Below are 11,898 nucleotides of genomic sequence, written 5' to 3'. Positions count from 1 at the left end.
TGGCTTCCCTTAGTAGGAAATGGGTGGGAGTCAAAACTATTTTTTTTTTTTTCTCTCTGATGTTGCTTTTGTTTGTTTTGAGATGATTGTTGAGGACTCCAACCCCATTAAATTTTATATCTTTGTAACCACTTAGTTAATTTATGTTATGCTTACCTTTTTTTTTAAAAAAAAAAAAAAAATTGAGTTTTAACAACCAACGTCTTGGATATATGGAACTCAGTTCTCAGATACCTCTAGATTGGCCCATAAACAATATCAATCTTTGGTGAACGCCGATTTGCCATAAACTTGCGGATCACTAAGGTAAACAAAACCGATGATGTTATGCACAATGTTCATCAGAATTTGGAACAAAATTTAGCAATATTGAGGGATTGATTTGACACACTTGACACTTTCACGGTCAATTGGCCAAGTGATTGCCAAAACAAGTTCCTCTGAAAGGTTTGAGTAAGTAGGTTAATGGACGAAGTTCTTTGTTCATCTTGCTCTTAGGAGCACCATTTTTTGCTTTCCACTGAAATCCGAACTCTGCTTTCATGGTTACTCGTCGATTTTGCACATCCACAGTATATTCTTCCAAACCTGTTCAGGGTAACTCAAAAATTAAACTCCTTAGCTCGCTATAAATTGCCTCTGATAATGGGTTCTATATGCCAAAGCTTTCAATATTTTTGTTATGTTTGAAAATGAAGACCCCGGATTTCTTTCTCTCTTTTTTTGTGCAGGTGTTTAAATGAGCAAATGTTTTACGGAACAACTGTTGTTTTTTGCATAGGAATTCCTGTACCTGACATGTAATAAAAAAAAAAAAGACTTTCTCACCAGTCATCTTTGAAGCAACTTGGGAGACTCTCTGCCGACAACGATCACATCCCATGTTTGCAGTCATCACTATAACCTGAAACTAAAGACCAAACATCTCAAATGAGGAAACGATGAACACAGGTATTGAAGAGCCACACGGAAATCAGAACCGTTCAACAACCAAAAGACTTACATGGGGATCATGTCATAATGTAAGCCTGTCTAAAACATGCACATGACCAAACTGAGTTTTGTTTCCGTTGGTTTACAACACGGGAGAGATTCAGGAAAACCGGGCAATCAATCTCAGAATTCACACGACTTTAGATGCACAATGACAGAATTTTCTTCATGAATTCAGTCGGAGGAGAAAAGGGCGAGGATAAGAAAACCTACCGATGGGGGTGTCAGATTCTCGGCGTATAGGAGAGACCTCTCTCTCGGCATTGGCATTGTAAATTTGTAGCACTGCGGGAGAGTTCTGCTGGTGATGATGAGCTTTGGTCTTCTTCTCTCTTTCGAGCTAAAACAGCTAGCTATTTCGTCTCTATGACATATTCGCATACACACATATATATGTATATAAAACACACAACACACACATTCACGAAACCTCCAATTTGGGAAAATAAATTTTCAAATTTGCGACTATCAACATCAACTTTGCAAACCTCACTTTTTAAGGTGTTGTTTGTAAGATTAGGCATGTTGATGCCACCCAATTAAGCAGGCTAGCTGCTGTTGCAACCAAATGTGGTTGTGGGTTTCATGTTCTAATATTAAACCTTTTATTTTATATTGGAGTGAAGATAAGATCGGAATCAAAGAGCACGCGGTCAATATTTAAGAAATTTGGTAATCTAACTTATCTCACAGCAAAAGCGGGTATGGACAAGATGATACTAAAATTCTTGTACGAATAAAGTATAAAACAGCAGTTGAAGTTTTGTTACGCGACTCTTTGTCCTTCCACTTGCCACTTGGAACTAGTCAAAGGGATTATAAACCGATTCAACTGCCGATAAGAATGTCGTATGTGTCCAATCTATCTGAACCTTAGACTTTAGTTACCTGAGTCACCATTCGCCGCCAGCGGAATAGGTCAACAACTCAACAACCCTATAGCGTGCAGGACATTGTAGCGTGAAGCCTTTTTTTAAATGTAAAAAAAAAACAAAACCAAACAAAAAAAGAAGAAGAAAATGTATGCTCGTTTCATTCACATACATCGGCTTGTTAACACTATCAAGCTATAGTAATCAGAAGTCCAACTCTTGCTTTATAAAAATGGCTAAATACATGAAACGCAGATTTTGTAGACGCAAAGATGAAGGGGATTGGCGAGAGGATCTCACAAATATTTTACTCGTCAAACAATTATTCTCCTATGATTTTCGAAATTACATATTCCAAATATATATTGCAGGGTCATAAGGGTGGATAGTACCAACCGCTAGATATGACTAATACTATATATAAATAATGAATTGTATAAGTATCGTTTTTTAAAAAGTGAAGTCCATAATTAAAAAATTAATTTTTTTTATATGATTTTTTTTTTTAAATGAATACACGGCACTTACTCATTCTATAACTACAAAAATCATTTCTCACATTTAAATATCAGTAGAGATTGGTTTCAAACTAAGGTACTGCTACACCCCACGGGCCCCCTACAGTTCCCACCGAACATCAAAATTTTTTTTTCAAACATTTTTTTAAACCCCTTAAAACATTTAAAAAAAAACTCAAATTCATTAGAAAATAAGAATTTCTTAGTAAAAAAAGAGTTGCTGGATTTTATGATTCCTCGGAAATATCATTTCCCTTCAAACCATCCCACCTCCCATTCTTCTCAACCGCGTCATCGCCCCTGCCTACGTCATCGCCCACTCGTCATATGCAACTCTCTGTTTCTTGTCATCTCTCTCGGTTTCTCAAGCTGTCGCCCATTGTCCCACTCTGCTGCCCATATCTCAGGTCCAAAATTGGGGCACGGTGGAGGTGATGGGAACCAGCCAAATCACTATCCACTTGGGGCAGAAACAACCGATATCCACCCCCCTTTGACTGGCAAGCTGTTTCTTAAACTGCTCCCTCTGAGGGACGGATATGGGGTATCGGAGTGGCCTAGAGTGGATATGGTGATCGATAAGAGTAAAAGAATTCCTTTACATGATATCATTCCACATTAGCATCGTAGGAATTGCCTGGCCAATGCGATCACAGCCTTTAGAATTAAGCATTCCAGCATCACCCTAGACTGCCAAGAACTCTGGCATCGAATCGACCTTCCTATAGTCCTAACCCGTGCTCAGATTCAAGAATCAGATCCCTCAGTGGCCAAAATGTGAGAGAGAGAGAGAGAGAAGAAAACTGCGGTTTTGAAATTTTAAGAAGAAAAGGAACTGACATGGTCCTCAAGTCATTTTCTAGTTCATATAAGGGAACAAGATGAAAAAAAATTACAATTAACATTCAATTTTATTCTCTGAAACATAATTTCCTGGGTCAATGCATTATGTACAAAAGAGTCATTCTCTCCAAGTAACTACGATACTTTTTACTCGACCAAATTCAAGCACGAGCAAGGGAAACTTCCTCCAGACTTCGACTGCAAATGAAATGCATGCAGTCGTACTTCATATGAAAATTGAGATTCTCGGGTAGAATATACATGGAAATGAGTCGCCAGGGTGCAATAAATTTTCTCAATCCCAAGCTTACAACGACCCAAATCTTGATAGATGAACATAAGTTACAAAAGATGATGAGCCATACACAACTCATGTAAATTGCAGAAAATCACGCTCACTTGGCTTGATCACCCCCTGCACAATAACAAATACGTCACATTAGCAAGTATTCTGAGATGGGTGTTAGAGATTGAATGTCAGACACTAGATGTGATACATTTACAATAACAATAGTTCTGCAAATCTGATGCACCACAACATGCGATATCAATTTGTGAGCTTTTCTTGTGTTCTTTGCTTTGTTTTGATAAGTAAGAAGAATTTATTAATCCACATAATTAGGCATAGCCCAGGCATTTGTGATTTCTTTCGTAAGATCTCTTTGTGAATCAAGCATTTAACCAAACAAACAAACGCGGCAATTACCAAGCATAGTCAGATTGGATGACCTTTTACCTTGGAAAAGGCAAACAGATGCAACGCCCTATTACTGGTGATACTGCTTCAAACGAGTCCACAAATGGAGTCCGAGAAGAGTAAGATGAATATGTAGTTATTCTAATTCCTTGTTTTTCCACTATTTTTTTCCTCTGCTATCCTAATTCATCCCCACTCTGCCAACGCATAAAAAATCTTTCACTATTTGTTTACTAGAAATGAGCTGACTGCAAACCATCTGAAGGTGAATTTTTTTCAGTAATACACTCAACTATAGAAATTTCTTGTGCATGGTATAGTAGCATTGGTGTGCTTCGGCAGTCGATAATCCTATTCTTAGTCTGGAATTGCTGTACTCGCACCAAAACTTATTAGGTGCCTAATCCCACTACTCAGATGTGAGTACCACCATATCCATTAACGTCATAATTGCTAACGCGATGTACCATTTGGGCCATAGCCATATCAAACACGAATTTGTTAAATAAAACAATCCTTCTTTCCCATTCATATATCAATTCGATTTTTATAATTCATGAAAACATAAGGAAAATACGTATTAGCCCCAAAAACTCCAAAAAAGTCCGATGACATCTACACAAAATATGACTACAACAGTTAAAGTAGAACAAGAATGCTGGAAGCTCACCTCCTGGAAAACACTCTATCCTTAGAGCCAGCTCCATCTCTTCGATTCTTCTCCAACACTAAGGCCCGTTCCCTCTCCTTCTCCCGCTTTTCCCTTTTCAACCTCTCCTTCCTTAATTCCTCCAACGTCTTCTTCCCACTTTTCTTTCCCTCTTCCTCCACTCCTCTCGCCGACCCATTATCCCTACCACTCTCGCCATTCTCATTACTGCTCCGCCTTTCAAGGTACCAGGGTAACTTGACTCCTTTCCCCGCTAACCCGTACCCTAACCTATACTTCTCATCCTCCGGACCCACAACCTTGGGCGCGGCCTCCTCTCTCTTCATCTTCTTCTGCTTCTTCTTAAACCCATCTTCGTCATCACCTCCCCCGTTCTCTAAACCCTTAATAGGGTCGAAGATCTTAATCCCCTCGAAGAGGTTAATATGGCCAGTCTTAGGCTCCAGTTCATCGGGCTCTGCAGATCGCGTCACCGGATCCAAGTTGCGGGCAGCGCGGAGGCGCTCGAGGCGAAACTCGGAATCGCGCCTCCTAGATTGCTCGCGCTTCAGCTGCTCCTCTTTGGCCGCGGCTTCCTCGTCCTGGCGAACTTTCTCTCGGTTTTCATAATTGTACACATTCCACCGCTTCTGCGGTAGAATATTGAGACCTCCATGGCCTCCCATAACAAATCAATTTCTTCAGATGATTTGTACGCAAAATCTTTAGGACTGCTCGGAATGAATTGGGAATTGGAGATTTGTGGATCGGTATAAATACTAATTTATTATTCTGATAATCACCTTTCTTTCTCCCGTTGGATGATGCGTGGCAACCTCGTCATTTCACATGTTATCGGATGTGGGCTGGGCTCGGTATATGTGTATTTTATGATTGTGGGCGGAATGTAAAGTCCATTAACTATCAAATAAAACTTTGAATTTCGTTTCGGAGTCGGAGATGGTTGTAATTTAGAAATTAAAATAAAGAAAATAAAAATCGTTTTGAAAAAAATAAATAAAATATAAAATTTATATAAAAAAATTAATTTTTTAATAATAAATTTTATTCTTTTTTAAAACAATTATAATAAATTTTATTCTTTTTTAAAACAATTACATAATATTTACTCACTTTTTTGTTATATGTAAAAATTACTTTAAAATAAAATATTTTGATACTGTTATACATCGACGTAAAACTATCATTTTTTAACTATTTTATTTACAAGTCGTTGCGAAAGAAACACCATCCACACTATTTATACGAAAGTATTTTATTTGTAAGAGATTTGATTCTTAAACTTTTTCTACAAGCTATAATATCATACACACCGGCTTACGAATAAATTTTTTTATTTTTAATTATTTTATTTACAAACCGATAGGGAAGATACAGTCGTGGAAGATATTTTATTTTTAAACTTTTCCAACAATAATTCATATATATGATCATGCCCAAGTTAAAAATATACAGATAATTGGAAGTACTGTACATTTAATTAAAATTTTACTAGTTTTGGGAGTAAAATAAAAAAACAAGTTCCAGTTCGTTGGTGAAAAATATAAATTCATTTTTCAGTATTTTGAAAGTTGAAATATTTATTCAAATCAGAATTCTGTAAATATTCATTCCTTCGATATTGTACTGGAACTTCAAACTTTTGTTCAAGTATAAACTCAAATAAATAAAGATCGAGAAATATTATTATGTTGAGAAATTCTGATATGATCATACAAACTCGTAGAAAATTGGTAGAAGAACAAGTTTTTTCTCTTTTGTTTTGATACATTTTGGAGTCTGGAGGTTATGCCAATCAGGCCACATACATTTGGCGGTAGAAGAAGTTAAAGCTAGTAGTTAAGCTACAATTAATTAATTTTTTTTTTTTTTTTTTTACTTGAGCTACAATTAATATTAGTCTCTCTTGGAATACGATGATCTGTACATATTATAATCTATTAAATTGAATATTGATATTCAGATACCCATCAACGTACAAAACAAATCGATTAAAGCCAAAGCATTATATATAACGTTAGCAATCATAATTAAATAAATCACAGTTAGGTTAGCACTCATATATAATCCACCATCAAAGTTTACTAGGAATGTCTTGGAAATCCATGATCGTAATCAATCCCAATTAATCCTAATCCATTTTTTTAAAAGCCAAATTGGGTCGCACGGCTTACGTACGGATGCATGTCCCTAATAAAAGTTTAAACTATGTGCAACAATACAATTTTATATGGAGAAATGAGAAAGATAGATAACACCAACTCCATGCACTACCAGTTCTCCCTTCAAATTACTTAATATTAAAGGTGGAGACGCCTGCCAACGGAATCTTCTCGTCAACTTCAAGTCTTGATCCATAAAACAACAAGAAGAACGCGCATTCAACGATAATCTATGCATGGAGCAAAAGTCGAATAAGAAAGATAGTATATTTCAAGATCGGTCATGCATGCACCAGATAAATATTAAACAAGCACAAGCAGGCCTTTCAAACCGGCCGCCTCTCACCCAACAGGGAAACGGAAGAAGAAGAAGAAGAAGAAGAAAAACAAGATGGAGAAGCTCGGATGCAACATTGATGGGTACCTGGATGATACAAAGTTCAGCCAGCCAATGCCATGGATGGGCCTCTACGTTGCAGCAGCGTCCCTGGTCTTCCTCATCACCATGGCCGCGGATGTCATCCAGGGGATCCGCCATCGGACGTTCTGGTTCCCCTGCAAGTTCTCCTCTCTCAACGCTACTTCCCTCACCTTGTTAGCTGTGGCAATCAAACTCTCGGTCGATTTAAATACCTCGATGCCTAGACGGCAGGATCAGCTTGCAAAACTCAGCAACACTGTCTTCATCTGTACGGTAATGAGTAATTCCATGCCTTCCCTTGGCACCATGGAGAACAAGGAAATGTTCACCAACATTCTGGCATTAGGAATACTTGTTATCACTGTTATTGTGAATATTTGCATCCAACTAGCCACCGGAGTAATCTATGTTTTCTGGAAAGAACATGCTTTAATCCTGTTTATCATGCTTGTTTTGCTTCTTCTCTTGAGTTTTTCTGCCTTGACTGTTCCAAACACTAAGCAGTATCTGGAGCTCAAGTACACTAAAAAGCACCAACTAGCTCTCAAAGAAGGCTTGAATGAAACCGGGAAACCGGTTGTTGACAAACTTAGAGAAGATCTCATGAAGTATTGGATGATGGCTCATACGGGCAGCCCCCAATTTGTGGTGGGGCGTTCAGTGACATGCACAGCTTCTGGAGCATTCTGTCTTCTGAGCCTCGCAACTTTAGCACAAGCCATGGTTAGATCCCAGTTTATGCCATGGTCATTTAAATTTTGCAGAGGAGAGTCTGATTATAAGTGGTCGACCACTTTAGTTCTTGCTACTCAGACAATTGCGGTAGGAGTCGGTACTATTGGCCCAGCATGTAGATGGTTCATCGCCATCAATTTCTCTTGCCCTAACAGAGGAAATCAAATTGGCAGAAAAGAGTTTAAAGTAGAGAACTACTGGATCCAGAGCTTAGTAGAGATGAAAGAGAGCCCATTAACTTTCATACGTGTTCGTAACAAGCACTGCAGGAAACTTGCTCATGATGCAAAAGATCAATTCTTAAACTTGTGTATTGGTGTGCAGATTGGACTCGTCTTAATGAGCAAGGCGACTCGGCTCATTTCCACTTTATTTGTAAGCCGGATCTTGTACTGTTGCCACTGCTACCAAGGTTTGAAAAATAAGTTTATATTCAAGAGTGTTTCAGACACCGAATCAGTTTCAGATTCACGGCCTTGCTCAAAGCTGGATCTTAGCCGTTTTGTTTTGGATCTCGAAGGCGAGGATGCATTGGTTGAGAAGATGAAGAAATGCAATTGGGACCCTACTGATTATTGGTTTCGGATGGGGCAAAAGAGACGACCTAACTACCTCATAACACTATTGAAGAGATCTACACATGGATTCAAGGGAGTGGTGGAGTTTGACAGTAACCAAGTTCCTTCTTTAGAATCTAAAGAACCGCCAAACTGTTGGGCTCTTCCTGTGGTGACACTAACATGTATTGCAGTAACACTTCCAAACATCAGTCCTACATCAATTCAAGAATTACTATGTAGTGTGAACGAAGGTCTGACGTATATAAGACTCTTAGAAAACAACCTGGACACAAGAGAAGAATTGCACAACATCAGGAGGGCAGCAGAGGGGGTGTGGTTACGAGTGGAACTTTACCGCAAGTGGCTGGATGTTGATCTCCATAAACTGTCCCTTCAAGGAAAAACCCAACAGGAAACACTTCAAAAACTTTCAGATACTGCAAAGAACAAGCTTGTGGAGTTCCACAAGAATCACACGCCGCAATGTTTGAAGCACGGTCCTTCGAAATGGCCAATCAAGATATTGGCTGCCAATTCCATGTATAGGATAACTCAAACTATGTTGCTAAAGAGACAAAGCGAAAATGCCCAGATGGGTGAGAAACTATTTGAAACAGTAGCTGTCATGATCTCTGATATACTGGGTGCTTGCCTCACTAACATGCAACGTTTTATATCCATTAAGTGTTTGAGCAGCGCCATTGAAGAGAGGGAAGACAGCGTGAGACATGCAGTTGACATTCTTGGCAAAGCTGAAAATATTCTGAAACTTCAAGAACATGGAGCATTTCCCGGTTTAGATCCCTGTCAAATGGCAAGCATTGAAGAATGGCGTTTACTTGACATGCAAAAGCCCTTGCCTTTCAATCCTTCTCCGTCAGAGAGTGAGATAGCTTCTTCAAGTTCAAGTGACCTGTACCTAATCATTGACTAGAATCGGCAACCGTACTGGAGCTGAAAAACGTCGATCTGAGACAGCTTATGATTTTCATGTCAGTGCAAACATTGTACTATGGGAAAAAAATGGCCTCTGCTTCTTTTGCAACTACGTACTCTCCCTATGTAAGGAATTAAAGTTTTGTTAGAATTAATCTTTGAAATAAATAAAATATTATTTTGAATATTTCAAATAATTATATGATAATATATATATATATATAATTAGTTCTTTATGTATTGAATTTTGTGTATTGATGGAGAAGTTATCTTTATATTCAGATAAAATGGATGGATCGAGAAAGTATAAATCTCGTATATATTGATCAATAAAAATGTAGACAAGAATTTCGGATAAAAAATGTTGCTGACTTGAGAAACAATGTAATGTACAAATCTTAAATTCGGCCATAAAATAGTTTATAAAAATAAGTGACCGGAATCAAGTGTTACATACAAGCAAAGCAGTCGATAGAAAATTAGTCGTTGTTTCTAATAGATGTACTACTACATCATGATTAGTTCTAAAATCTCAGATTTAAGACCAAATAGTTATGATCAACATTAAATGGGCCTAATAATGACCATTATGAAGATTTTTCATCATGTTATTACGTTCTACTTATCAATCAGCTCTCTTCATTCCTGGATTCTCGTAAAAGAGTATTTTTAGTTGCTCGACGGTCCACTAGGAGGAAGCACGTTAAAAACAAAAAAGGTAAGCCCATGGCCCATGGCCCTGTTACATATCCTTTCACGTGTCGGACTGTTACACCTTCTCTCGATTTTCATAATTGTACACATTCCACCGCTTCTGCATAGAATATTGACACCTCCATGGCCTCCCAAAGTAACTCATTTTCTTGTACGCAAAATCTTTAGGGCTATTCAAAAGCAATTGGGAATTGGGGATTTGTGAGTATAAAGACTAATTTATTATTCTGATAATCACTTTTCTCCCATAGGGATGATGATTGATGTGCGGTATCGTCGTCATTTTACCTGTTATCGAATGCCAGTCAAAGGGATAAGCTCTCAAAAATAAGTTAGGTATATGTGTATTTTATGATTGTGGGCGAATTGTAGTGTTGTTTTGATTACATAAAATCAAACTATTTATCTCATTTTATATAATTTTAATAATTTTTTTAAACTTCCACACAAATTATAATAAATAATTCAACTTTTAGAAATTTCAAAATAAAAATTATATTATAACAATATTTTTTAACTTTTAACAAAACATCACATCTTGTCTCATCTCATCTGAATTATGTAAAAATGAGGCAAATCCATTAACTATCAAATAAAATTTTGAATTTGGAGATGAGTAATGATATACTTATAATTTTTTATAATTCATTTTTTAATCAATCAATACTGTCATGTCATTCCATTAATAATAAATTTTAATATTACAAAAGTATCCTTTATTTTATATAGAGTTATAAAATAATTACAAAATAATTATAAATGAATCATTTTTCTTTGGAGATAATTGTATATAGATATTAGAATAAAATATTTTGATATACATCAATGTAAAGTGTAAACTATCAATTTTTCTTAATTCTTTTATTTACAAGCTGAGGTAAAATCTACACCGTTTACATGATAATGTTTGGGTTGTAACTTTTCTTAGGAATCATATGATGCCAAGTCAACATTAAGGAGAGTATATCCTCGGCTTGTAAATAGAATTTTTTATTTTTTAATTCTTTTTACAATTAAACGTGGAAGAAACACTCTCCATACCGTTGATATGGCAATATTTTATTTGTAAGAGATTTGATTCAACTTTTTTTAGAAAAAGTTATTCTATTATCAATCTGATGTATAGAGTATTATACTATTTATATACATCACTTAAATGATAATTTTTTAATTTTAATTTTAATTTTTTTTCAAATCAAATTATATCATATAAGCACTAAATTAAATGTGTTATCCACACCGACTTACAAATAGAATCTCTCTTCTTACAAATCATATATATCGTGTTAAGTCGACGTTGAAGAGAGTGTTATATATGGTGGATTAATTTGTATCTCAAATTACCAAAAATTTCGAATTGCAGTATAAGCTATATATATTCTTCAACTTTCATCATCGATTAAGATCTCGAAATAAAAATTTACGAAAAACCAATATAATGTGACTCAATTTTAACAATAAGAGAATAATCAATAAAACATACAGGCCGTAAATATTGGAATTGTACGTTTAAAACTTTAGTAGTTTTGGAAGTAAAATTAAAAAATAAAAAATAAGTTCCACTTCATTGGTTTTGGTGAAAAATATAATTCATTCTTTCAATATTTTGAAACTTCAAATATTTATTTAAATCTAACTTCTGTAATTCATTTCTTCGATATATATAGTGAAATTTCAAAGTACTTTTGTTGGGATATAAACTCAAATAAAGAGATATATTATGTAGAAAGATTCTGATACAAATTACAGTACACATCGACACAAATCGATTGATTAA

The 11,898-nt window shown here is 36.1% G+C and overlaps 3 protein-coding genes across 3 annotated transcripts; 1 reads left to right on the top strand and 2 right to left on the bottom strand.

Moving 5' to 3' along the window:
• Positions 1–241: 241 nt before the first annotated feature.
• On the bottom strand, positions 242–1,369 carry LOC121235735. The gene is made up of 3 exons (XM_041132117.1): positions 1,207–1,369; positions 829–910; positions 242–588 (listed from the first exon to the last, which is right to left on the bottom strand). The coding sequence occupies exons 1-3, from the start codon at positions 1,261–1,263 to the stop codon at positions 407–409; spliced, it is 321 nt and encodes a 106-aa protein (XP_040988051.1). The 5' UTR covers positions 1,264–1,369; the 3' UTR covers positions 242–406.
• A 1,906-nt stretch (positions 1,370–3,275) lies between these two features.
• On the bottom strand, positions 3,276–5,348 carry LOC121235734 (leukocyte receptor cluster member 1). The gene is made up of 2 exons (XM_041132115.1): positions 4,594–5,348; positions 3,276–3,641 (listed from the first exon to the last, which is right to left on the bottom strand). Exons 1-2 carry the CDS (start codon positions 5,256–5,258, stop codon positions 3,635–3,637), a joined length of 672 nt encoding a protein of 223 aa, XP_040988049.1. The 5' UTR covers positions 5,259–5,348; the 3' UTR covers positions 3,276–3,634.
• Positions 5,349–7,423: 2,075 nt separating this feature from the next.
• Positions 7,424–9,405, top strand: LOC121235559. The gene has a single exon (XM_041131903.1). The coding sequence runs from the start codon at positions 7,453–7,455 to the stop codon at positions 9,403–9,405; it is 1,953 nt and encodes a 650-aa protein (XP_040987837.1). The 5' UTR covers positions 7,424–7,452.
• The last annotated feature ends 2,493 nt before the right edge of the window (positions 9,406–11,898 follow it).

Source organism: Juglans microcarpa x Juglans regia, chromosome 6D (genome assembly GCF_004785595.1).
Source record: "Juglans microcarpa x Juglans regia isolate MS1-56 chromosome 6D, Jm3101_v1.0, whole genome shotgun sequence".
Taxonomy (NCBI): Eukaryota; Viridiplantae; Streptophyta; class Magnoliopsida; order Fagales; family Juglandaceae; genus Juglans; species Juglans microcarpa x Juglans regia.
This window is presented reverse-complemented; position numbering and strand designations above follow the sequence as displayed.

What these genes read in the sequence shown, in the direction of transcription:
- LOC121235735 (XM_041132117.1), bottom strand. Translation starts at nt 1,263, where the DNA reads ATGCCAATGCCGAGAGAGAGGTCTCTCCTATACGCCGAGAATCTGACA. An exon ending in AGAATCTGACACCCCCATCG is followed by an intron (nt 911 to 1,206) that starts GTAGGTTTTCTT and finishes TTTGGTCTTTAG; the next exon opens with TTTCAGGTTATAGTGATGAC. An exon ending in AGTTGCTTCAAAGATGACTG is followed by an intron (nt 589 to 828) that starts GTGAGAAAGTCT and finishes TACCCTGAACAG; the next exon opens with GTTTGGAAGAATATACTGTG.
- LOC121235734 (XM_041132115.1), bottom strand. Translation starts at nt 5,258, where the DNA reads ATGGGAGGCCATGGAGGTCTCAATATTCTACCGCAGAAGCGGTGGAAT.
- LOC121235559 (XM_041131903.1), top strand. Translation starts at nt 7,453, where the DNA reads ATGAGTAATTCCATGCCTTCCCTTGGCACCATGGAGAACAAGGAAATG.